The sequence below is a fragment of the Eleutherodactylus coqui genome, chromosome 10, assembly GCF_035609145.1.
Source record: "Eleutherodactylus coqui strain aEleCoq1 chromosome 10, aEleCoq1.hap1, whole genome shotgun sequence".
Classification (NCBI taxonomy): domain Eukaryota; kingdom Metazoa; phylum Chordata; class Amphibia; order Anura; family Eleutherodactylidae; genus Eleutherodactylus; species Eleutherodactylus coqui.
Window position 1 is genome coordinate 136,527,891 of NC_089846.1, and position 27,931 is coordinate 136,555,821.

At 43.8% G+C, this 27,931-nt stretch overlaps 1 protein-coding gene across 1 annotated transcript in view; it reads right to left on the reverse strand.

Moving 5' to 3' along the window:
- LOC136580954 (endothelin receptor type B-like) overlaps positions 1 to 25,086 on the reverse strand; it is a 36,755-nt gene extending 11,669 nt beyond the window's left edge. Inside the window, exons 1-3 of the mRNA XM_066581899.1 lie at positions 24,933 to 25,086; positions 3,118 to 3,630; positions 1,513 to 1,625 (exon numbers count right to left, since the gene is read on the reverse strand). Coding sequence (XP_066437996.1) covers positions 1,513 to 1,625; positions 3,118 to 3,558 — 554 coding nt within the window. The 5' untranslated portion in view covers positions 3,559 to 3,630; positions 24,933 to 25,086. The remainder of the gene's footprint in view (positions 1 to 1,512; positions 1,626 to 3,117; positions 3,631 to 24,932) is intronic.
- Positions 25,087 to 27,931: the final 2,845 nt, after the last annotated feature.

A 27,931-nucleotide genomic window follows, 5' to 3' on the forward strand; every position in this document is an offset into this window, starting at 1 on the left:
AGACTTGGTGCGGTTGAAGGTGGAAGGCTACAGCTGGGAACGACTCCGTTATACTCGAGTCGTGCGTTTTGAGGCAAATGAGCCTCTTCTTTAGCACATTGTCCCAACATTACTGATGGAGGAAATACGAAAGATAAGGTGAGCATAGAAAAGGAGAAGAGGGTAGAAATGGAAAGGGAGCAAAACAGAAATAAAAAGGTGAAATACAGAAAAAACTGTATCAGTAAAGCGTACATTCATGAACAGACACTAATCATCTTCCTTGTTGTCTGCTCAGGTCGGCCGCTTCTCATTTTCATTTTAGTTTTGAGATGTGATGTAAAGTTTTTGTAACTTAATGTTTTGTGTTTTTCAGGCGTCTCTGAATGTTGTACATTTGCATCTATTTGACGTGTTCCATTATTTTATTCTTTGTGTGTTTAATTGAAACCACAGTTTTTCTGTATCTGATCTCTTTTCTTGTGTTTTTGTTTTTACTTCCTTTCCATTTGTGCCCCCCTTTTTCTTCTGTACTCGCCTTACCTTACATATTACTTTATTAGTACCTTATCCAAGAATTACTGAAGACGAGGCTTATTTGCCTTGAAATGCATTTTCCTGCTAATCTAAACAGAATAAAAGTGAAGTCGGCTACTCCTCCTCATTTCTATATTTGTATCGTTGGAAGCTTGTGCCATCCCATCCATCAGCCTTTTTTTAAGCTACCGACTTTTTGTTCTCACAAATCTCTACTAGAGATGAGCGAGTATACTCGCTAAGGCACATTACTCGAGCGAGTAGTGCCTTAGCCGAGTATCTCCCCGCTCGTCTCTAAAGATTATGGGCCGGCGCAGGTGACAGGTGAGTTGGAGCAGGGGGGGGGGGGGGGGGGGGAGAGAGAGATCTCCCCTCCGTTCCTCCCCGCTCTCCTTCGCCGCTCCCCGCCCGCTGCGGGCCCCCGAATATTTAGAGACGAGCAGGGAGATACTCAGCTAAGGCACTACTCACTCAAGTAATGTGCCTTAGCGAGTATACTCGCTCATCTCTACTCTCTACATATCAGTATCCTCTTGGTCGGGCAGCACCTTCATATTGCTATGCCATATCTTTCCGCTTCCATTGCTCATGTTAACTGCTAAGCATCCACCCATTTTTTTGCTTCTTTGCGCCAATCTCAAAATTGAAACTTGTCAGTCTTGATTATGAGATGGTCAGATCGTTATGGAGTCTAGGATGGACTATCATCAATGTGAAGACCATGTTAAAAATCCTAGGGTAGTTTTCCCTCCCTTTGACCACACAGTCCATATAAAAAATAACATCTCTCGAGCCCTGACAGAAGACTGGTCCAGTATAGGAGAAGTATGATGAATGAGTCTCCTTGCCGCTAAATTAAAGAGTCATTACTTTAAATCACAGTATACTATATGTGACATATTATAGCAGTATATCACATGTAGAAGTTATTTGGAATTCCCACAGGGACATCGTAATACATATGAAAATTCAGATTGTGGGAATCTTTGGTGTTACCTGTCTATGCTGAGCGCACAAAGGCTGAGCACTGTGACCCCAACTGATGCCTTCTGGATGAAGGGGAACAGCTTGCACATATAAACTCCGAAGGGCCAGTTCTCTGCTAGCAGCTGCAAGAACACAGAGGATCAAAAGTGTTTGTGTCAGCTAAATAATAAAATAATTAACCTTAACAAGTTTATTACTAATTACGGCAATTAGAAAACAAAGTATCAGTTTGCAGAATATTAGTAAGGCCTCTGCACTTCTATACCAGTAGTAAGGTAGGTCTATACATCTGTTATAGCCTCTGGTCCCTGTTTTAGGCTAGTCTCACATGAGTGGATTTGACTTACAGAATCCGCGACCGCCATCCATGTGTATGATACGCAGGAATTGACTTTCGAAGTGTCGCTCACTCTTGCAGATAGGAATTGCAGATAAAAATCGCAGCATACTGTATTTTATTGTGGATTCTGTGCATATGAACTCCATTGATCTATATGGATGCGTTTGATCCGCAATACATTGCTTATGGATGCAGATTCATACACAAGTTACTAGGAGGCCAGATAACCAATGGTATAAAAAAAGCAGAAATTTGTGGGCAAACAATGCAGGAAAACGTCTGGGGGGGGCAACACAACCATCCAGACTGCTGTCTATAACCTCCGCTCAGTCTTCCGGGCTCTTCCTGCACAAGAAGTGTTTTTTGTTTTTTTTAAAAGTGCTTTGTACTACTTTTAAAAAAGTAGTAGAAAACCAGCCGAGCCCAGAGAGCGGTATCCTTTTCTGAAAGTTCTCAGAACATCTCACCACAACAACACAGAAGAATGTCATCTGTCCCGTTGCCTTAGCGATAGAAGGGCATTTCCAGGGGCTTGGGCAACTTTGTGGTACGGACAATATGCTGTCATACACACTACATCCGCGCAGAAAGCCGCACGCATACGCGACCATATGCAATTTGCTTCCGCAATCATTCGCTGGTCTTTCGCTGCGGATTTATGCATGTGCAATCCGACTCACTCGTGTGAGCCCGGCCTTGTGTCAAATGAAACATCCGTTTACACTCTGAACTAAATGCATCTGTTTGAATCTGGATTAAACGCCTAAAAACAAAGCAACTGAAAACAAGGTAATTTTTCAGCACATTCTAGAAGAGTCCACATGGTTGGGGGTCAAGATAGGCATTCTGTTGTTTGGACAAACATCTAGCCCAGCTCTCGGGAGGACAGACTGTGCCAGCTGAGAAAATTAAACAGACTTCCTATCATTGGCTCCAGACTCAGATCTATGGTATGTACAGACTCATGTCATTTTGAATGTTCCTTTCAGCTGACCACAATTGGACCCTTTAGTTTGTCCGCTCGTGGAGGCCATGATTGGCACTCATCGGTTGGCTCTATGGGTCAGACACATTCATAGCTGCATCTATAGACACTTCTCACTTATGCTGCCTGTACAGAAGGTCTCTCAACTATGGCTTCCATATTGAACCCGTTTAGTATTCATCATGGCATGAATATGCAAAATAGGCATACATGTAAAAACAGTTGTTCTTCATTAATCATAAGTACCGTTTTCAGATTTAACAATAGCAATGGAAGCATATAAACCAACCTTGTAAATATTGATGGGAATAGCAATGAGGATGTAGAACAGGTCACCCAGTGCCAGGCTGGCGATGAGAACGTTGGGTCCATTCCTCATACACTTATTTTTGTATATGATTCTTAAAAGTGTGGAATTTCCTATAATTCCCACCAGGAAAATGACGCAGGACAGTATTGTTGTGACATATTTAAAGGCATACTTGATCTTGAAGCGGGATAGACAAGGAGGTGGTTGACGAGGGGGCATTCTTCCATAGTTTTCTTTGGAGACATTGCCGGTATCATTCGGTAGATTTGTATCCATCTGCACAATGTGGGAGGCTGGCTCTTGGTCTATTGTCTGTGACAGCTCAGAAATTTCTTCAAGAGACGACGCTGTTGGTGAATACTGACTGGAAACACCCACAAGTAGGCATAGGATCCAAATGGCAACTATACCAGGAGGCATGGTGTATATAGGTAGCTGTGCCGTTAGATGGATCGGGAGTTTCCTGTTGACGTCTCTTTTACATTTAATTATCTGTAGAGAAGAGAAAGACCCTGACATGAAAATAATCCCATTAATTACGAAAAACAGTATTTATGTGGGAAGCAGAATAAATGAATGTTTAGCGAAAGTGATCCAACTTAAAGGATTTGTCTATTTTGGAAGGGTTACCCATTCTACTCTGGGTAATATGCAAATAAGGAAGATTGAACCATACCTCTGCAGTGCCACCTACTGGATGGCAGTAGAGATGAGCGAGCGTACTCGGTAAGGACAGATACTTGAGCGATTATCGTCCTTACAGAATACCTGCCTGCTCGCCCGCAAAGGGTGCCGGCGGGGGGCGGCGGGGGAGATCGGGGAGGAACGGAGGGGAGATCTCTCTCTCCCCCCGATCCCTACTGTTCACTCCCACAACACAGCGCTCACCCCCGCCGTCACCAAAATCTTTGCGGGCGAGCAGGCAGGTACTTGGTAAGGATGATACTCGCTCGAGTATCTGTCCTTACCGAGTACGCTCGCTCATCTCTAGATGGCACCATTCCTTCAAATCAACGCTTGTCCATCTATACAGGTCTGAAGAGCAATGAGTGAAATTGAAAACCAAGATTTGAAGGAATACTGCCATCCAATAGGTGGCTCTGCAGAGGTATTGTTCCATCTCCCTTATTTGCATATTACTCAGAGAAGCATGGATGGCCTTATAAGTCTCCTCACTCACCTTCTTGGTGCTCTCCCTAAGGAGTCATGTTACTCTTCCTGACCCACATCATAGGCCTCTCACTAGCCAAGCGAGGAACCTACTGCTCACTGATGAGGGGCAAAGACCCCGAAACAGCTGTCTGTGCATGGATTCTTGCTTGGTTTTCAATTCCCAATCATTGCTCTACAGCCCTATATAAAGGGTCAATCATTGATTTGAAGGAATGCTGCCATCCAATAGGTGGCACTGCAGAAGTATTGTTCCATCTCCCTTATTTGCATATTACCCAGAGGAGCATGGATGGCCTTATAAGTCTCCTCATTCACCTTCCTGGTGTTCTCCCTAAGGAGTGATGTTACCCCTCCTGACATTTCCTAAAATCTATGGTCTGTACATGTAATCCAGGGCGTCCAGAGCAAGGCATATTTTTTGAAGTTGCCCTCCTCTCTGAATAATTGATGAGGGTCCAGAATAGGGAACTCTACTATTAAAGGGGTTGTCCAGTTGTAAACTATTGATGGCCTATCCACACGACAGTATGGGAAAAATTAAAATAAATATGGTAACTTTCATTTCATGCCATTTGAGGCAAAGGGAGTAAATTTTTTTTATGAATATTATTATTGTTTAGCAACAAAGATACATTCTGGGGTGAAACCCCCTTCCTCTGCCTAGCTGGGGTCACACTGTTCTTATGAAGATGGATGAATCAACAGTGGTCCCTTCTGAGTCGGCCGGCCATACCATTAATTTATTTAAGGGGAAGTTGGACTCCTTTTGCCTCACATTGTGTGAGTTGGAGGTTTGTGTTGTTACCAGACAAAGACTGCGGCTGTGCAGTTGAAACGTCGCCTGTTTTTTATGCCAATGAAAAATAAAGTGACCTCCATGTAAACTTTTATCATTGCTCCTAATTGTGCTGTTCATACTTCTTCTTGTTTGTGCTGTTACCAGATTTTGTTTTCACTTTTCCCTGTACTATGAATACGCCCTCCCTTAGGGCATATGCACATTTTCTGAATTGGCAGCACTTCTTTGATACCCCTATTTTACAATTTGTGTAGCTCTATATATGTCCAACTCAGAGGAAGCTCTACTTTTTCTTTACACTCTATCCACACAAGCGACCCTCAATACTAGATCAGCACGGGTCTGTGCCCTAGAGCCCGCCAGTCAGCTGTTCACTTGTTCAGTTTGATTGTTGTGCACTGAGCTGATTTCTGCAGGAAGCAGATAGCTCCATTCTTACTGCAGTGGTGAGGCTTGGTATTACGCACAAAGTTCTCTTTGCATTGAATAGGTGTAATACCCAGCCAGGCCAATGCAGTGGGAACATAGCTGTCTACTTCCTGCGGAAATTATCTCAGTGCATGACTGCATTGGCCCAGAGGACAGCTGATTGGTGGGGGAACCTGGGCATTACCATTGATGGCCTATCCTAAGTATAGATCATCAACAATTTACAACTAGACAACCTTTTAAAATCAGAATTAACTAATAGGGTATTTGCAAAAGGGTTTCTACACAAGTCAACTTCACAGTATGACTAATTTTTGTAGTCTTTTCAGTTACTCGGGTACGAAACAGAAGCTTGCTTTCCAAATATAAAGCTTACAGAGGTATAAGGTAAACCACTCAGGATCACATGAACCATACAGTTCCCCTGTCTTCAGGCCATGAAGTGTTTGTGACAGTCGGCATACAAGTAAACGTTTGTCCTTGAATGCGCATTGTTTTATTGTCCAAGGTCATGAGTGCCGTGCTTCTCCTGAGGCTTTTCTCATGTAGTGACTAGTGAATCCAAGCTTTGATGACCCATAGTAAGCAGCCAGTAAAGCGGGATATGAATGGGCCTTTCTGAACAACAGCACAAGAAGAGCATTGAGTGCAGTTTAGATTTGAGACATCAGCAAACCATGCCCTAAGGTGGCTGCACTTTATTACCAAGTGTAAATCAGATTGGGGCAGTATAATGGAGTGAATTTAGTAGACTGCTCATTGTTTCCAACAAACATGGGCGTAGGCCTGAAAATAAATGATCATGATGTTTAGTGTGATGGGTGCACAGAAGGGAAAACAAAAAGACCAGAGTTCCTGCAGATGTTCGGAGCTGTTGGCAAGTAGTTACATAAAGTTTTCCCAGGGCTTCAGTGAAGTATTTGAAACTTAAGTAAATTTCTCTATGGAGTTTTCAGAAAATCTCTATGTGATGATTGGCATTTATAGCAATGAAACAGTAGTGGCTCCAAAGTCTATTATTTCTGTCCCCTCCATAATTGTCATAGATGTCATGTCTTCAATGTAGATGCACTGTGCAAAGTGTCTTGTCTGCTGTTATGTGTATTGCATAGCCGCAGCATATGAGGGGTTAATGTCTGAAAGTGGCTGGGATATGACTGGAAAAGTATCAATATCTGTCTAGTCACGTGATGGCTGTACCCTATAAATGTGAGTAATTGGGGTGTGGTGCAGGGGTCCATGATCTTCAAGGGTAGTGAGAGGAGTGGGAGTGCCAGCCACATGGGGGTACCTTTAAACCTCATGTGGTGAAGAGAAAGGAGGCTGAGGAGAGGTATCCTGATGTCCCTTTCCCAGGTACCTTCATCTATGAGTGAGAGGTGAGTGGAGGGAAGAGTCTGTTGTGCACTGATCTCAGTGCTGAATCAAGTGAGTGTCTGTGGAGTGATCCTACCCCCATCCTCCTCCTCTGGAGTGTTTTCCTTCCAGGAGCGGTACCTTACAGATAACGTGGACTGTAGGACCGGTGTCATCCTGTGTCTCCTCCCTGACCTCACAGTCTACTGTCCTGCCTGCATTGGTGTGTATTAAGTTGTACACTGTCAAGCTTCAAGTAAAGCTTTTCCAGCCCCTGTCTGTTCCCAGGGACTGAGGTACTAAATTCAATTGTGTGTGTGGACTTCCTCCATTTCTCCACTGAAGATCATACAGGTGTGTAAGGAACAGTGGCGTCACGTGTGACAAGTCTACAGTCATACACACGTATATAGGTAATCGCTGCCCAGCATTGTCTGGAAGAGGCTTAGCGGTACTTGGGTCGAGCTTGCGTGCGTCCCTCCAGGGAGGAGTCTGGTTAGAGTTACCGTGACAAGTGCCAACTCTACCCTCCCAGCTCCTCAGCGTGGGCACCGTGTTTTGGTGGCTGCTGGGACACCACAAAACCTTTAATTATAACATTTTTTGTTTGACATTTTGATATGTAGACCAGGGGTGTAACTATAGAGGATGCAGGGGACCCAGGCCCAGGAGCCTTAGGGGGCCCATAAGGCCTCTCTTCTCCATATAGGGAGCCCAGTACTATGAATAAAGCATTATAGTTGGGGGCCCCGTTACAGGTTTTGCATTGGGGCCCGTGAGCTTCACGTTACGCCTCTGATGTAGACTTTATTTCAAGCTGTACCACCAGTGCAGTAATAGGGCATGATCAGCTATTAAATGAAGTTGATGAAGTTCTCTCTGTCCCTTTTTGTTTTTCTGTAGATCTCTCTCTTGATACATAGCTCCAAATCTTTTGCATAGATATTGAAGGGGTTATCCAACTCCTACAAATGCTGTAAAATAATGAAAGCAACACTACTTACCTGCTCTTTTCCCTGGTGATCCAGCATGGAAACTTCAGCAGTCCTCCCGATCTTTGCTTACAAATGCCTGGCACGTGACAGCTGCAGCTACTCAGTGGTCGTGTGTTATACTAGTGGCATCACTGCCCAGAGAGGGGAGCAATGATGCTGGGAGTATGGCGCATGACTGCTGTGGCCACTGATTGGCTGCAGCAAGTCAGGTGCTTACCGTTTGTATACAAAGACCGGGAGAAACGTGGGAGTTTCAGAGCTGGATCACTAGGGAAAAGAACAGATGAGTAGCGTTTCCTTTATTTTTTCAAAACCTTTTCACCTGTTTTTAAAAACATTTTTGGAGAGTTGGTTAGCCCCTTTAAATCAAGCAATATGGCTGCATGCAACCACCACCAGGGGAGCTTACTGCCTACTGGTTATACATTAAACTCAGGGCTCAATCACATGGATGTTTTTTCGCACGATTTTTTGTGCGCATAACTGATGCATTAAAAAAATCGCGTGACCGAAGCCAGCGGCACGGCGGAATAAAAAAGGCTGCTAGCAGCGTTTATCCGCCCAAAGGGCTCGGTCACACAGGCGTCTGTATGCTCAAAAAGAGCGCTGCCCACTATCCTCTGCCAGAGCTGTGCACCAGCTGTGGCAGAGGAGAACAATGTTCTCCCATTGAAGTCAATGGAGCCGGCAATACAGCCAGCTCCATTGAAAGCAATGGGTTGCCGGCAAGCGCTGTATTAATTTTCGGGGAAGGGCTTCAAATATAAGCCCTTCCCTGAAAACAATCCTAAAAAAGTGTAAAAAAAAAAAAAAATTCTATACTCACCTCTCTGCAGCTGCCGGGGACCAGCCGCGTCCAGTCGGCTCTTTCCAGAACTGCTTTCAGTAGTATTTAACAGTCGGGGATTTAAAATCCCTGCCTGCTGAATGGGCTGCCTCTGATTGACTCTGCACTGTGACCAATCAGAGGCCGCTCTCAGCTAATGAATGACAGCTGAGAGTTGCCTCTGATTGGTCACAGCACTCTGCCAATCAGAGGCAGCACTCACTCACCCATTCATGAATTCATGCGAATTGCTGTGTCCTATAATTTTCGCCGCATGCGTTTGTGCGGATGAAAAAGTCGCACATGTGACCGCTCCCATTGCAAAGCATTGGGTCTATATAGCTGCGGATCGCAAGCGCAGCTGTAAATCGTGTGAAGAAACGCCCATGTGACTGAGCCCTCAGTGATAAAAGTGTATGCGGTCAGCAGCTAAGCTCCCTCTAGTGATGGATGATTTATCAGCTCACAATATTGAACCAAAAAACTGGTTAGAGGTGAGAATTCATTTTAAGGTCTGCTAGGATTAAGAGATTGTAAGTTCTTAGCCATACAGAACTGTGGTAGTATAGATCTCGAAGGATATCAAGTCAGAAGCCACCCAGGGAGGCAAAAAGATCTATTCAGAAATCATTTTTATTACTTAAAGTCCATGTTCATTCCAAAAACTCTAAAATGAAAATTCAAGAAAGTTCACAATAGATTGTAATTAAAAATTTCCTATCGATGTTTGTACAGTTCCTATGCAGACTTATTGGTAATAGAAAGCAAACAAACTCCATGTAGTATAATCCTGCAGTCCTGCATGCTCATATTTTCTTCCATTTGTCCCTTACTGTGTGCTAACATACAGTCGGCAGTGTTAGCTAAATCTGCGCTTCAGGTATATTTGGGTAAAAGTAGAAGGTAGATAGAAAGGAATATGCACTGACTACAGGATCAGACTACACAGACCTTGTTTGTTGTCTGTTACCATGGAGACACATAAAACTGCATTGGAGCTGTAGAAACAAAATTAATTTTCACTCGAGACCTATTGCCCAGTTGTTTAATTATTCATTTTATATGCATTGAGAGAGTTAAAAAAGGAATATAACCTTTATAGATAGAGAATGTCTTTAATTATTATATTTATGGAGTACAAAGTAAAAGATCTTCCACTTGTATTCGTTACTAAGACATTGGACAATTGGGTCTCAGTTCATAACTAGAGATGAGTGAACGTGCTCGTTTAGAGCAATTACTCGATCGAGCATCACTTCTTTCGAGTAACTGCCTAATCGGGTGAAAATATTCAGCGGGTGCCGGGGGGCGGGGGTGAGCTGGGGGTTGCAGGGGTTGCGGGGTGGAGTGGGGGGGGAGAGAGAGAGCGCTCCCCCCTGTTATCCCCCGCTCCACCTCGGTGCCCCCCGATTTTTTTCGCCCGAGTAGGCAGTTACTCGAAAAAAGCAATGCTCGATCGAGTAATTGTCCTTAACGAGCACGTTCGCTCATCCCTATTCATAACCTATTGAAATTGCTATTTTCACAATTTATGGAGTTCTATATATATTTTATACCAATCAGCACAACAGGACAGAACTTCCAATATATCACAAATATCTTTAGTGTTATTAAAGGGAACCTGTCAACATGTTTGAGCCCCATAAACTACGTTATCAGGCTCAAAGGTGAGGGACCGGGGAGTCCAGGGAGCTGTGTCTCATACTCACTGGGTTCCCATTTTCAACGCTGTGCCCCCAGGAAATCAGTGTGCGCCCACAGTGTTACTTTTTTCAGACAACTGTGTGCGCATGCTCTCATACAGATCAATGAGAGTGCGCATGTGCACAGCGTTCTGAAATGAGTCATTAGGCATCATGTTTCTTAGGGGCACAGTGCTGAAACAGGGGACCTGTTGAGTATAAAAAGCAGCTTCCCAGACTCCCCATTCCCTCACCTTTGAGACCCTCAATCCCTTAATGACCGCCTGTGCGCTTTTTTTATGGTGGCCGTTAAGGGGCTTTATTCTGATGCAATCGCCTTTTTATGGGAATGCATCAGAAACCTGTCACGGGTCTCTCATGCCGGGGGGTGCAGATGCTTGGCTGTTAGATAAAAGCCTGGCATTTGATCAAACAGCAGGGAGTGGAGAAACCTCAGATCCCTGCTGTTTAACCCATTACAATGGGTCAATGTGATTGCGGCGTGAAGAGGGCTAACGGGGGTGCCAATGGGTTGCTATGACATCTAGAGGCTTGAATATAGTCTCTGAGTCTGCCAGCTATGGCGCCTAGAAGGCTCAGTCTCTTTCTGACCTTCATAGGCTTTATGGTACACTGATATACTAAAGTATAGCAGTGTATTATAAAAATAATAAAAGATGGTGCTATTTAGTTTCTTCAGAGGGACAAACCATGAAAAAAAAATGCAAAAACCATGGTGAAAATACTTAATTTTGCCTGCTTCGTCTTACAAAAAACGGAATAGAAAGCAATCAAACATCATATGAATCAACAAATGGTTAAAAGTACAACTCATCCCAAAAAAAGAAAACCCCTTAGGCCACGCTCACACACAGTGTTTCATACGCTGCATTTTACCGCGATTTCGGTCTGCGTTTTTGAATACAGGTTACTGCGTTCAACAGCACTTTTAATGCCCCCCATTATTGTGATGGGTGATAGGGTGCGTCAAAAAATGTGAAAACCCAAGAAAATAGAGCAAGCAGTGCTCAAAAATCGAAGTGTTAAAAATGATGCGAGGCCCTATTAAAATCAATGGGAGTGTTGTACCGCGATTAACGTGGCGTGCGGAACACTACACTAATCGCAGTAAAAAGTGCCAGTGTGAGAGTGGCCTTGCACAGCACCGTTAGGGGTGTTAAAAGTCTTTAACCCCTTAATGCCACAGGGCGTAAGTGTATGTCCTGGCAGGGTGGTACTTAACGCAACAGGACGTACAGTTACGCCCTGAGGATAGCGCAAGATCAGAAGCGATCCTGCGCTATCCAGCAGCGGGAGCCGTCTGTCACCGATAGCCGGCCTCCCGCTGCAACAGCGAGGGTGCATCGGGACAGTGACCCCGCTGTTAACCCCTTACACGCCGCGATCTATGTAGATCACGGCATGTAAAAGGTTCACATAGGGAGTGCGCTCCCTCTGTGATGTCATCGGACTCTCGCGATGTAATCACGAAGAGCCCGACGGGTTGCTATGGCAAAAAGACGCCAGATACTGGCGTCCTGAACTGCCAGTATCTATGTTCACTATAACAAGCGATAAGGCATTGCAGGACAGAAGTCCTGCAATGCCTTATAGTAGCTATCATAGGTGCTGTGGTGCAAGTCCCCCACAGGGACACAAATAGTGTAAAAAAAAAATCAAAACAGTGTCAAAATAGAAAAAAAAATGTTAAAAGAAGTAAAAAAAAACCTTTCTTTGTGCTTTTTCCCCTATTAATATACAAAAATTAAATCCCACGTATTTGGTATCATCGTATCTGTAATGACTTGCACAACAAATTGAAAACACTTTTTATACTGCACGTCAAAAAGCGTTAAAAAGCTGACGCAAAATGCTTATGTTTTTATTTTGCTTTCCAAAAAAGCAATACAAGTGAACAAAAAAGCTGTATGTACCCTAAAATGGCACCAATAAAAACTGCAGCTCGTTACGCAAAAAACAAGCCCTCACAGAGCTCCGCCCATGGAGAAATAAAAAGGTTATAGGACCTTGAATGCAGCGATTTAGAAAAACAAATGATTTTTAAAAAGTGTTTTTATTGCAGAAAAGTGGAGAAACCTAAAAAAAAGAATTTTGGTATTGTGGTAATCGTACCGAGCCGCAGAAAAGATGGATTGTGTCATTCATGCTGCATGATTACAGCTGTAGAAAAAACACCAAATCTATGGCAGAATTGATGCAATTTCTCTCCCTGCGATCATAAAAAAATTAATAAAAGTTTTACAATGTAGTCTATGCACCCAAAAATGGCACCAATAAAAACGAAAGTTTGCCACGCAAAAAACAAGTACTAATACGGCCGTGCCGACGGAAAAATAAAAAAGTTATGGCTTTTGAAAAGTGGAGATGAAAATCCCCTAAAAATCATTGCGTCCTTAACGCCAAAATAGACCGTGTCCTAATGGGTTAAATGCAAGTTGAAAAAAATATCTACATTTGTGTTCACATAATTGCGCCGGCCGGCAGAATTAATGTGACATATTACACCGCCCCGTCAGCGCCATTAAAATAAAAGCAGGCCAGAACTGCAGATTTTGCTAATACAAAGCCGTCATGTGACCGATCCTTGAATTGTGGCTGCTGCTCCGATATCAGAACTAAAAGATGGAATTCACAGGCTTAGTATTTGTGTTTAGCCGAACTTGTCCTCTAAGTAGTGTTTGTTACCGCCCAACTTTCTGCAGATAATTACTCTCGTTGACGAGCCGCTCGTCTCAGCTGGTTTTGCAAATCAGGAAAAATGTCCAATTATGCAAGGGATATAATTAGGCCTGCTCTTTACATGACGAGGTCCTTCTGGACATTGTGAGTTTATATACTACATAGCTGGCTGCTGGTTCCAGTGTCCTCAGCCCTCTGATGCCACATTCAGGGCTCATTATATTACTGTCCTTATCTACATATATAAACAATTTGACTTTGACCTCTTATATAAAGGGGAAATCCAGCACTGAAGCATCTTGGGAGATTCCACAAAGACTTGTCAGAACTGCAATCATCGCTGCTATGTAAGCTTGGACCTCTACCAGTTCCTTTATTGAAGAAGTGCAGGGCTCTACAGAGTACCTGAAATCCTAAACATTTGGATAGACATGACTGAAAACCAAAATTCTCACCATTTGTTTAAATGAACACTCCAGGAAAAACTGCTACACTGTGTTATGTCTAGTGCAGAACCTGAATAGGCGGTGCATGACTACTGTCTGTGGTGTTATCCAAATCATGTACTGCTCCCCTTATGCTTGGTCTGAAACGCGTAAGCATCCTGTCCAATGATCCTGCTTTTTTTGTAATCCTGGTTTTCAGATGCAAGAACTAACCCCCAGTTCATCCATAACCCATGTGGCCTCCTTTGTTGTCCTTATGCACTGTCGGGAATGTAGGGTGCAAAGTCAAGCCATAGCGTTGACCTGGCAAAACACTATCTACTACTGGAGTGCTAGGCATAATAAACAGTTTTTTCTGGAGTGCTTCTTTAAAGGGGTTGTTGCAAGTTTTAAGCTTATCTTCCATCCATAGAATAGGTGATGGGTGTCCATTCACTTGAGACCCCCACTGATCATCAGAAAGTGGTCCGGTCCTATGTCCTCCCTCTTCTGCCACATGAATGGCGCACTGATCGTGCATGCAAGGTGATGCTTCCTCCATCTCTTTAGAATTGCCAAGTACCAAGATGTATGTAGTAGAAGTGCACATTCTCGTCCACCACAGAGGGTCTATACAGACGTGTTTTTTTTACATGGACTACAAAAAAAATTACAGCATAACCCATTCTAGTCCAACTTCTCAGACAACAGTCACCCATACAAACCAATGAAAAAAAAGATGACACACAAATAGACATGGATGCCACATGGTCGTACACACATATTAATATAGGTTTGTTTTCATGCACCAAATCCGGAAATAAAATGTAAGCCCTACCCCAAAAATAAGCCCTGGCTGCATTATATATTTTTTTAAAAAGGAATACATTACCTAGTAGGCTCAGTCCAGGTCCCTCCCGCTGCTCTTCGGAGCAGTATGAACCAATCATAGCCATCGCATTGGTTAATCGAGCGCTGCTAAGCCAATCAGAGCCATCACTTCCTAGAGGCAGGATTTAGGAATCACGTAACCAGGAAAAGATTCCCTGTTGGTGGCCGAGGGCTACCAGAAGCGCGTCAGAGCTCCAGAGAGCAGCGGGAGGACCCGGACCGAGCCGGTAAGTATAATAGGACACCCCCTGAAAATAAGACCTAGCGCCTCTTTTGGGGCAACATTTTAAAATAAGACAGGGTCTTATTTTTGGGGAAAGACGGTATACAATATTTGCAACATTTTAGCAACAGAATTTACTTTTTTTTAAATCCAGTCAAAAATAGCAAATCTACATTTAGAAATATCTAATCCAGCATCCATTCATAGTGGGATTAAAAAAAGATATGACCCAGGTTTATTTTGGCTTTCTTCAACCAAAGGCAGAACTGTTTGCTGGAATCATTTCTAGCTTAGTTTATTAGAAGTTCTCTATTTTGTGTGACGGCGGCACATAACCCTTCATGGCTGCAGGCGGTGGAGTCTCACTGTGGCCACATCACAGGAAGCATCACTCCACTTGTCCATGAATGATGGCCTTTTCTCCCGCAGTACAAAGCTCTGATTATGTCACTTTTAGTTTTTGGCCTCCCCAGACTTTTGGTTATTAAAGTTTGGTAGTAAATTTTCCTGTTATTGGATTACGGAAGAAGGCCCCTTCACAGGAGCCGATACCGTCACATTAGGAGGTTTGTTACAAATGTATCTAAATCCAATATTTTTTATCTTCAGAAGGAGAATTAACGTTTAATTTGTTTTTTTTCTGATTAAATCAGCATACAAAGTTGTCTTTCTATCTCAGCCATCATTTCATAAACACACTTGGACCGTGGGAACATGTCCAAAAATAAAACTATTCTAGGGTAAGAATTCAGAATTCTACGATAAATAGTCTCCGTTATGGACTGCCCGGTGGTTGAGACAGACACACTTTAGGAGGGCCCTCTGTAGGGGCCCATGGACATGGATTAGGCCTCAGTTTTGTACAGAACAATAATTGGGCAGCCGTAGAGTTGCAGGAGGCCTCTACTGAACCTCAGTTTGCCCTAACGTTGGCACAAACCTTATCCCCTTGACATACATGTATGCCCTCCAGTGGCGAGGTTTATATGAAGCTGCCCGGGAGCAGAGCCCACTTCATACATGGCAGGTGCTAATAGTCTTTGATTGCTGACACCTGCCTACAACAGCCACGATCAGAGATAACTCTGATCACAACTCTTAGGACTCACACCCAATGGCGATAGACTTTCCTGCGATGCGAAAGTGAGTGAAAACGCATGATTATGAAACCAATGATTTTCAATGGTTGCATTCCCATTTGTGATGTCTTCACTCAAGGCTCACAACGCTAAGAAAAATCTGCACTATCGTCCATTGTTTTCAGCGGGGCCGGCGGCAGCAGCGTTGGCCCCATTGAAAACATAGGGAGCACATCGCGCTCCGCTCACATCCCTGGTCCATGATACTATCCCATTGCCAGCGCTGCTGCCGCCCTATTGAGAGCAATGGGATAAAGGCATCCAATGCAGCAATAATTTTTATTCTTTTTTTTGGTTGGGGGGGGAGCCTTGAAATATAAGCCCTACCCCTAAAATCATCCTTAGCTGTAAAAAAAAGTTAAAAAAAAATTAACTCACCTAGAAGAGCAGTCCGGCTCTTCTCTCTGCCCCTGTCAGTCTTCATCTGTCTTCTGATGGCCAGGGATTGAAAAATCCCCCCCTCTAGAAAACGCTGCCTCTGATTGGATGAGCACTATGACGAATCACAAGCAACACTCAGCTGTCATTCAATAACACAGGAAAGTCTATTGCCAGTATGTTCGAGCTCTTAACCATGTAGACGCCACTGTCGACTCTGACGGTGACATGTAATTGGCTGACAGAGGAAGTGAGCTCTATCTATGTTCGAATATCTTGGCAGGCCGGTTTCTTGTGAAGGCTGCCATGTATTTATGCCTATTAATATGTGTTGTGGCATGTCTTAATAAAATGCCTGCAGAAATAAAATAAACTGCAATACCAAACTATTGCAGTATACTATACAAGTAAACAGATTATGAACAGTTGAGGGACCGAATAGGGACTTAAAAAAAAAATACAAGTTGAACAAAGTTTCTTTGAATTACAACAAAAAAAAAACAAAACCCCAAAATGATGTTAATACAAGCCGTAGGTTGTCCTGCAAAAAATAAGCCTCCACAGAGGCTTTTTAAGAGAAAAATAAAAAAATATGATTGTCAGAGGTGAAAGAAAGCAATATTTAAAACAAACAAAAAAAAAACTATATCCATTTGGTATGGCAATCCTGCTGACCTACAGAATAAGTTGATATGTCATTGTTTGCCGCATGTTATACACTGTAAAGACAACCCACTCCCCCAAAAAGGGCGAAAGTTTGAGTTTTTTTTCTATTTCATCCTATTTTTAAAAAAATGTCAGTACATCATATGAGCCATTAAATGGTATAATTCAAAAAAACAACCCTCAAAACACAAGTCCTGTCAAGGGTGTCAACGGAAAAATAAAGAAGTGATGATTTTTTTGTATGTGAGGAGGGCAAAACTAAAATGAAAAAAAAAACAAAAAATGGCGCTGTCCTTAAGGCCACCCTAACAGATGCATCCCTATACTCCACTCAGACCCGCGGAATATAAATCTCCTACGTGTAACCAATATACATTCTGGTAGATCTACTATTAGAGATCCGCTAGTTTTCAGGTGTAAATTGCACCAAAAGATAGTTGACATCGTTTGCACCACATTCTATGTTTTTAGACACTTTTAGATAGTTTTTATGATTTTCCTGGCAAAGGGGTGTGGCTCTCTAACAATTAGGTGTGGTCTAAATGAAACATTCTGCTAAAAACTCTGCCAAATTGTGGCGCAATGTTTAGCATACACTAAGCCAAATAATGGGTGGTGCGAAGTTATACCAGACTCTCCGAAGATCAGACAGACTGTTCATTCAGCAGAACTGCTGCAATAAATGTGGTGCATTTTAAGCCTGGGTTCACACGGGGCGTATTCCCGTCGGAAATCTCGCGTTTTGGCCGCAGCAAAAACCGCGAGATTTCCGCCGGGTGAACCGCGGCGGCTTTGAAGCGGCCCGGCCGCTCGCTCTTTCGCTGCGGCCGGCGCTCCCATAGAGGAGAGCGTGGCCGCAGCGGAATGAAAAAAAGAATGGACATGCTGCTTCTTTTGGAACAGCGGCTGCGGTGGCCGCAGCCGCGGTTTCAGCCGGGTTTACCGCAGCAGATTAGCCGTCCCGTGTGGACGAGGTTCATGGCTGGCAAATCACGAGATTAGCGGCCGCGGGCGGATCTGCTGCGGCAAAACCGCGGCAAATCCGCTCTGTGTGAACCCAGCCTTAGAGTTTTTAGTCTAAGTTTACACTGCCTAATTACTGGATAGTATCAGTAAGTCGGCCACATTAGGCCGGATGCACAAGGGCGTATGCTGGTCTGTTCATTCTTGGTGCGTGTTTTTTACGTCCATGTTGCATCCATATTTATTCTATTTTCTGTTTTTCACGCTCACAAAACAAAATAAAAGAAGGTCCAACTGATGCCACTTTTTTGCCAACATGCATGGCATAAAAAACACAATGAATACGTATGCAATGCATATTTACTGCATTTTTACGCAATCCCATGGACTTTAATGGGTGATTTTGGTCTGTGATACAAACCAAAATAAGGGAGATGGAATAATACCTCCACAGCGCCACCTATTGAAAGGCAGCATTCCTTTAAGTCATAGTCAGACTTTTTATACAAGCCTTGTTACAAAGATCGGGAATTAATAGCAAAGCCTCTCACTAGCAAATCCAGACTCCTACTGTACACTGATGAACGGCAAAAACCCTGAAACAGCTGTCTGTACATGGAGTCTGGCTTTGCTTTTAATTCCCGGTCATTGTTACAAGGCTTGTATAAAGAGTCTGACATTGACTTGAAGGAACGCTGCCTTCCAATAGGTGGCACTGTGGAGGTATTATTCCATCTCTCTTATTTGCATATTACCCAGAGGAGCGTGCATGGCTATTTGAGTCTCCTCACTTAGTTTATAGTATAGTTGCTCTCCCTAAGGAGATAAGATAGCGTTTCTGACCCACAAACCAATATAGTACATGCTGCCATTTTTTATGCTCGTAAAAAGACGCACATCTGAATAGACCAATGAAATCAATGGTATTGCTTGCTGTCTGTAGTACGTCTGTAAGAAATATGCCTGGGTGCATGAGGCCCTATTCCCAACGCCCCACATGGTTCTCTCCATGATTGAGTGGGGTCATCAAGGTTAAAGGGGTTGTCTCGCGAAATCAAGTTGGGGTTATACACTTCTGTATGGCCATATTAATGCACTTTGTAATATACATCGTGCATTAAATATGAGCCATACAGAAGTTATATACTCACCTTCCCTGCACTGGCGTCCCCGTCTCCATGGCTCCGTCTAATTTCAGCGGCTAATCGCCCGATTAGATGCGCTTGCGCAGAAGGGTCTTCTCCCTTCTGGTCGGTCCGGGCACGAGCGACGTTCTGGCTCCACCCCCTTCTACGCGTCATCGCGTAGCACCGCCCCATCACGTGTGCCGATTCCAGCCAATCAGGAGGCTGGAATCGGCAATGGACAGGACAGAGCCCACGGTGCACCATGGGAGAAGACCGGCGGTGCATCCTGGGTGAAGATCCCGGCGGCCATCTTGGAGGAAAAGAAGGAAGAAGTTGCAGAGAGGGGGTTCGGGTAAGTAAAATTTTTTTTTTAAATTTCAACACATCCCTTGGGTTTTTCCTGCGCTGAACGGGGGGCCTATGCAAAAAAAAACAAAAAACGTCTCGGCGCAGGACAACCCCTTTAAGGTCCAAATGATCGACTTGTGATATTTAGGATGGAGCAATAGGGTCTTCAACACTTATGATGTAGGTGATAGATGCAGACACCTACCTTCATGTAAGGGTGGGATAAGTGAATATGGCCCCTACCACCTGTAGAAAGATTTTAACTTATGTTTTAGGATTATTTCTGTCAGAATTTCCCCACTTTACTGGAAATCCTCTATTTTTGTCGACCACCTTCTATTATTCTTCTTGCAAAGGTAAAAATGACCATGACAAGTAGAAGGTCCAAGGAAGGACAGATGTCTTAAAGGGGTTTTGTGGGCAAACTGTAATGAAGATCTGTCCTGAGGATAGGTCACCAATAGCGTTTGCCCGTAAGCCCCTCTAACTGTTGATGTCAGTGGGCCATCAGATTGTTCAGGAGCGCCACAAACTGCGAGGAGATGTTGGAATGAAAATGAAATGCTTTCTGCTGGGTACAAAGGGCCCTTTAGTCTCGCAGTGTCCTACAATGTGGTTGGAATTTGTATCACAATTACATATCTAGCGTGGATCCCATGTGTGTAGTCAGTGGCTTACATAGAAGAGAGAGGGCCCCATAGCAAAGATAGAAATGGGCCCCTTACTAAGATGCTAGATTTTGGCAGAAGGGTCTGGTGTTTATTTTCCCTCCAGTTCTTTTCCATGACCCTTCAGACATTTTTGAACCCCCTTGTTTTTGAATAGTTCAGTTCCCATGGTGGAGGGGGTCCTGCACTAGGGTAGTTCCAGCCACCCATTAGAGAAGGGGGTGGGACCAAACCGCTAGGCCCCCTCTCTCCATAGGCCTATATTAGCCACATGGTCTGCTTCTGTGGTATGTATGTCCTTGGCTGTAATATGTCACAGTCCATGGTTATATTCTGATTCAGGACTTGGATCTAACAAGATCAGCGGGTTTAGAGCAAGGAGGAAACTGTAGAGAACACAAATCTCACTCACAGTTTCCAAAGTGTCTATCCTCTTCACAAATTACCCGTAGTATACCATCTAGACTCCCACCAATCAGCTGTTTGAAGGGCTGTGGTACTCCAGCAAATGGTGTGTCCTCTTCAATGCGTACCAGGCACAGCGCTGTAGGTTTTACAGTGGTGATGCCTGGTATAGCAGCCTGTAGGCCACAAGCTGCACTTAGGCCATGGAACAAATGAACGTGATATCGCTGGCATGAGAAGAGGCTGTGGTGCTCTCATCAACTCCATATCCTTTTCAGACAGCTGATTGGCTATGTTCCTGGGCAGCGGACCCCCGCGATCTGATATTGATTACCTATCCTGTGCATAGGTTATCAGTATTTTAGTCCTCAAAAACCACTTTAATGTTCATTATTATAAGATTGTTACTGAATTGATTGTATCTTATTTACGTTCGGTGCACGCTAGCATAAAAAACGTTTCCGTGTTGCAACCGAAAAAACTGCATTTTTTTCGTTTGTGTACAGGTCTGTATGCCGTCCGTATACAGTCCATATACAGTCCATATACAATCCATGTGTCCATCTTCTTCCTTCAGTATGTCATCCGTTTTTCATGCCCCCTAAAAAATGGCGGAAAAAGGCCAATTCTTTTTTTCTGCATCTCTAAGAAGGGGTATTCCAGTTACAGGTCATTTTTTCAAGTTTTCTCCAATCCACTGGATGGCTGAAAACTGATAGAATGGTGGTGGTCCGATAGCTGGGACCCCCACTGATCTCAAGAATGGGGGACCCGTGTCCCCCTATTTTACAGTTGAAAATGGAATAAGCCATTTCTGTAGCCTAGTGCGGGAATGGAACCGTCGGTCCCACATGCGCAGCAGCAGCTTAATTCCTCTCAATGGTGCAGAAACATAGCTGAGCGTTGCGCTCAGCTACTTCCGTCAGCCCCATTGAAATGAATGAAGCGATGCCTCAGACAGAGAAAGTACGGGTGGAAACTTGAAAATAGATGCCATAACTGGAATACCCCCTTAAGAAAAACGGACAGTACAAGGTCTGCACACGGATGGCATCTGAGAGTTGTCCTTTTTTTGTATCATCATTGACTTGAATGGGTGAAGGTCATCCACACCTCAGTGTCTGCATGCAAAACCAATGAGGTGCGTCGTGCCACATTGCATAATATGGGGCTGTATGCTGCCTGAGCCTGATGCCGCCTGCACACTACCAGGTCGGATTCCGTATGCCCCCGGCCGGTGACCTCTGCGTACCTGTCCGCATTCCCCTTTTCTGTACTGGGGATGCGCTGGCCGCACATGTGCAGTAGAGATGATGCTGCGCTGTTGCTAGGCGATGACGCAGATCACGCGACCATTCCACAATGATGATTGCGGAAAGGCCAAGGGTTGGACGACTTCCATTAACTTCAATGGATGCCGTCCACGCGGAATCCGCTTTAAAATAGAGCAAGTAGAAAATGGTAATTGATTTTTGCTCGTGGGCAGGAAAAGGCGGTTTTACGTTGCATTTACAATGCAAATTGTTACGGGCAACAAGGTTTTACTGTTAGACAGTTTTGCTAAATGAGGCCCAAAAAGTTTTATCCCCGAGGTCACACCACAGTAGGCACTGCATTAGTCAGTCGTGATATACTACAACATGTATGACAGGAACTTGCCTACGGGCTCCATGTGTGCCCCGTGACAGAGGGGGTCACACTCAACGCCTCTGAGGTGGGAAACATTTTTGATGTTGTGCAACAAAATTTTTGAGTTTCTGCATTCATTGATACCAAATGTATGTATCTGAGCGTCATTAAAGGGGTTTTCCAGAGAAATACTATTGATGACCTATCCTCAGGATAGGTCATCCATAGTTGATCGGCCGGGGTCCGTCACTGGGGATTCCGACCGATCAGCTGAGCGGGCTGTCAACGCTGCAAATACACAGAGGTCGGCGCTGAAGCAGCGGAAGCCTCTGCGCCGACCTCTGTGTAGTGGCCGGTGCTTGTAACTGCAGGCATGGCTCCAGTGATTTCAATGAGAGTCGTGCCTGCAGTTACAAGCTCCAGCCACTATGCAGAGGTCAGCGCGGAGGCTTCTGCTCCGAACTCTGTATTTGCAGTGCTGACAGCATGCACCCGCTCAGCTGATTGGTCAGGGTCCTAAGGGATGGACCCCAGCCGATCAACTATTGATGACCTATCCTGATGATAGGTCATTAATAGTATTTCCCTGGAAAACCCCTTTAAACAGAATTAATGAGGCTTTCACATCAGGAAGATCATTTGTAATAACCCCGTATATATATATTTGAGCAGGAGTGTAGCTATAGGGCATTAGCGGTCGCAGTTGCACCTCGGCACTTGGGCTTGTGAGGGTGCCCAAAGGTCCCTTTCCAGCTGAAAGGAGCCCAGTATTACATGATAGATGAAGACCCGTGATACAAATATTACATTGGGGCCCTCTGTCCACAGGACCAATGAGTAGCAATACATGAGCCCACTGGGGCAAATTTACCAATACTTGAAATAAACAATGCGGCAAGGCTACACGGTGCGTGCTATCTTACAACACCAAGCTCATACATTGGTTGTGATGAGTAAGTGATAACCAGCTGTTTGGTGACGGTCCGTCTGCTGGGACCCCCACTGATCCCCACAATGAGAGTCCCATGTCCCCTGGGAGGCTGGAAAAATGTGCATCCTCAGCCACCACTCCATTCATTTTATTGGGAGTGCCAAAAATACTCAAGCACCCAGTTATCTCTTGGCGTATGTCTAGCTATTACTGGGGGTCCCAACGGTTGGATCCCCACGATCAGTTAGTTATCTACTATCCTGTGGATATGGGATACTATTGCCAACCAATCAAAGTTTAGCTTTAATTTTCAAAGCTACTCTGTAGAAATTTAAAAAGGGGACAATGATTAATTTCTTTGTGCAGCGAGACCGTTCTGATACATCTGTATATTATAGAAGCGGATGCAATATTAAGATTAAAATTCTCTTAATTAAAAAAAAACAAACAATCTGTATTGACAATCATCTATAAGACATTTAGACGCCACAGAGGGGCGGGTGCCTCCGCCGGGTCACCTCCCTATTAGTTAGAGCAGAGCAGATGCATAGATTGGCTCTTGCTCTGACTGATCTGTAAAGCACACTATACGGCCAGTTTAATACAAGCGTTCTGTAACACGTCCGTAGGGATCCATATCAGTATTTCATCTATATTTACGGTTATCGATTTTATTTTCTACTGGATAAATACGGATCCATATTTACCTGATAGAAAAGAATACAGATGATTGCAAATATGGAGGCAAAAATGGGTAAAAGGAGTGCAGCCCTTAAAGATACGGTCATGTGAACAGACACATAATGTCTCCAGCCCATATAATATGATGGATTGGATTTAAATACGCCTCTTCCACATTTGCATTGTTGACCCGTCCGCATTTGTTCACTATTTTGTTTATCATCTGTATTGCTACAATATAACAAAAACTGCAAAACAAAGTTAAGACTTTAACAAAAAAAGAAACAAACGAACAAGGATGAAAAGTGGAGAACGCAGAATACAATACCCAGTAAATGAAACACATTGTTAAAAAGTTCCGTATTGTGCCTCCGTATTTGATGTGTATTTTCATGACCATGTGAATGAGCCCCAAGGTCCATTCCATATGGGCATAATGCCGGCACACACAGTATCTTCGCATCATGTGGAATTAGTCTTAGCTGAACAGGTAACGATGATACAGGAGGGCAGGAGGAGGCGTCGTGATTTAGTATTGATTTCACCTACAGACTGATAGCTCAGTATTGCACCCTGGTGTCTGATGCCATCCATACCTACTATGTCAAGTGGGTGGCACGTAGAGGGAGGCACTAGTGTGTCCTCAGATTGCCATGGGGGCAGCTGAACAGTCCTGTCATGTCTCCTACCAGGGACATTTGTGTCTGACAAGTTGGATTTGATCTGTCCAATCTCATTGCTATCCTGCAGATAAGCGGTGCCAAAGATAAGCAGCTGCCCACCTATCCATCGCTGTTGGAAAAAAGCCTGCCGGTCCAAACTGTGCAGAACGAATCTTACAGAAAATACAGTTTTATAGCCAATCCAGATTATTGTAGCGACACATTGTTGTGGAGTCTTCTAACATTTATCACGTTCTTGCTATCTTCCCCAATTAACATAAAGAACTTCATGTCTGTAAACTTGTCGCTTACTTCGAAGTTGACGATTTGCAGTAAACTAACTTCTAATACTGTACAGAATCCTCTAAAATATCCAATTTGGAGTCTAATAATGTAACGCCTTGTGCTGAGCTTTACTTATTACATCATAGTTAAAAATGTGCGGTATAAAGGGGCGACCGGCCCGGCGCCGCATCGCACTTGTGTATATATACACTGGGATGGAAACTTTTGCAAGTGTGATTGATGTGGAGCTGTGAGATATATATATACTGTATATATATATATATATATATATATATATATATATATATAATATATTTTATATATATATATATATATATATATCTGTAAATATTGAGATAACGTATAATAAAAGAAGCTGCAGGTCTCTGATATTCTGTAATCCCATCTCATACCTGATCGCCCAGTGATGTCCTCAGGCCTCATGGATACTGGAAGTGTATAAATAAACCAAAAGTTACAGAAAGAGATCCACCGAATGATTAATCCTCTTCATGGGTGTCTGTGTAAGGACTGCTGCTCTATATGACTGGGACTATGACCAGTGACTTTATACTGATCTGCAGGCTGTCTTCTGATGTGTGTGGCCACAGCCAATGAGGTCTAACAGGGGGCTGTAGGACAGTCCCAATACTATAATAAGCACTGAGGTCTAGAAAAAAACAAAGTGCCTGTCAGAAGGGAGCGGAGTGATTAGTGCAGTGAGAACCGGAGGCTGTCCTGGACTCAGTGCTTGATGTTTCTATAGGGACTGTCCCCATCTATTATGGAAAGCTTCAGATATGTTTTGCTCAACAACTCTTATGGATACAAAAATGTACAGAATTAAAGTGATAGCGTCATTCATCAGCGGCACATGATGGCGGCACATTGGATTGTGTTTGAAAGGCAACATTGCCTCTGTTTGTGAGATTTTTTTGCTCTGAACCTTGTGATGTTTTTCTTTATGTTACCACAGTTGCCATAAACAGTAGGGGGTTTCTCTGACTAAAGTATTGATGACTTATCTTCAGGATAGATCATCCATAGCTGATCAGCAGGTATCTGCCGCTCAAGATCCCCACCGATCAGCTGATTGAAGTGACAGAGGCGCTTGGATGTCACCTCATTCCATACCAAGCACAGCGCTGTACATTCTATAGTGGCTGTGCCAGGTATTGCAGCTCAGCCCCATTTATTTCATAGTGACTGAGCTCTCAGGCCATGTGACTGATGAGCGTGATGTCATATGCCTGAGTAGAGACATCCTCTTCAAACAGCTGATTGTCAGGGATCCAGAGCGGAAGACCCCAGCTAGTCAACTATTGATGACCTATCGAAAAGCCCTTTAAAGAGAGCTTGTCATGTACTTATGCTAATGGGATTGTTTCATGGGACAATCCCTGTAATGATGTTAATGCACATGATGGATTATGGGACAAATATTATAGATATTCTTTTGCAACTAAAGTCACTTTCACATGGGCCAATGTTTGCTCATTGCCTTCTGTAATATGCCTGTGATAATTTCTCAGCCACTTAGAACTTTTATCGCCGGTGGCGGCATCGCAATGCAGATGCAGGATACGACGCAGCAGGTGAAGTTACTAAAATATGTATGTATGAACAAAGATATAAAGAGTGGATACTACTATTGTAGCAAGCAAACTGTTTAACTTGTACCATATTTGCAAATCACTAACTGCGGCTAACTAGATTCTGGAATTCTAAATACATTATACACGAGACAGAATAATACCAGAAGAACATTATCAACAATATCCTGCGAGGATCAGCCCTGCGAAATAGAAGAGAAATCATATAACGTAATACCGAGTTTCTCTATAAATGGGTTAACAAGTCACTGGCTGCACAATGGCGAGTGAAGAACACAATTGAAATATTCCCCAGTGTTAATGTCTCTGAGGGGGCCGTCCCAAATCTGGTCAATGCAACTATCTTTAGCTCAGTCCTAAGAGTTCAAATCCAGAAACTGAAATCACGCTTTGGATGCTCACTAATATCTCTATCTCTGCATACAACAGGCCTGCTGGCTAATTATTTGGTTTGCGGTGGTGTGCAAACTTTCTAACTTTAGTGAGGCTGGACTCACTTACAAATCCAGTGGTGTGCACACTTAGCAGCTTTAATGAGGCTGAACTCACTTACAACCCAATGTCAATGAACTTCTCGATATCCATTTTTGGTGCTGATCTGTGTGTACTGTAGTGCAGTCCTACACTCCCTCTGTCTCCGGGCAGTAGCTAGGCTCAAGTCTCTCAATGCAGCACCCACTGACCTCCAGGCACTCTCTCTCTCTTTCTGGTTTTAACGGAATCTTGGCACGGTTTTTGGTGCATCTTTGCATATTGTCATAGCAACCTGTAAACCATTTGGGGCAGCCCTTTGTATTCTCATGCAGGCATTAACCCCTTAACGCTCCAGGGTGTACATTTACGTCCTGGGAGTTCGGGGTTTGTATGGAAGGAGATAAGGAGTCAATCCCTCTCCATACAATGCGGGTGCTGGCTGTTTCTCACAGCTGACACCCGCCACAACAGTTTCGATCAGCACTCCTGCAGGTCGTAGCTGTTAAACCTTTAAATACCCCGATCGTTCATCTGCTATCTTCTGTTTTGGTTTTGTTCTCGCCTGAAGCTTTCACTTTCCTTTTTGAATTACTCCCACCCTTTTAGGTAGGGGCTTCCTTTATTTGGTTCTTGTTTCTCACGCGGAGAGCTAGAGCTTAACACCATCACCCCATCCTGTGCACACGCTACTGACTAGATGAAAACTAGATCTCTTAGCTGTTATATCTCACTTCCCTTTATGAGGATTTGTATTGCATTGTGTTTGTGACATTGTATGAGCGATCCAGTGATTTTTGGCATTTGTTATAATAATACCAATAAAATATTTTTTAACCAGAAATGCCCCGATCGGAGTTCGAGAGTCCAGAACGGCCCTTTGCAATGAGATCGTGGGGCTTCCTGAAGGCGGGGATTTACAAATCCCTGACCAAGGAGAAATGCCTGAAGACCACTGCCAAGGACCGGGAAGAAGACGCGCCGGAGCTGATAGTGCTTCTTAGGTGATGTATGTGGGGTTTTATTTGCATTTTTTGATGCAGCTAGGGCTTATTTTTGGAATAGGGCTTATATTTCAAGCCCGCTTTCCCCTGAAAATCCTTGCACGTGGCGCTACAGAGTTGCAGTGACTTTGTAGCACCATGTCCAACTTTGTAGTGCCCCATAATTGTGTTATTGGCGTGAGAATACAGCGATATTGCATGCACCGCCGAAGCCATATCGCTGCGCTTTTCTCAAATCCATATCGTGTCGCCCATGTGGAAGCGGCCTTAGAATTCGGCTCTGTTGACATCTGTGTTATGCTGGATTTGTTGTACGATGGATAC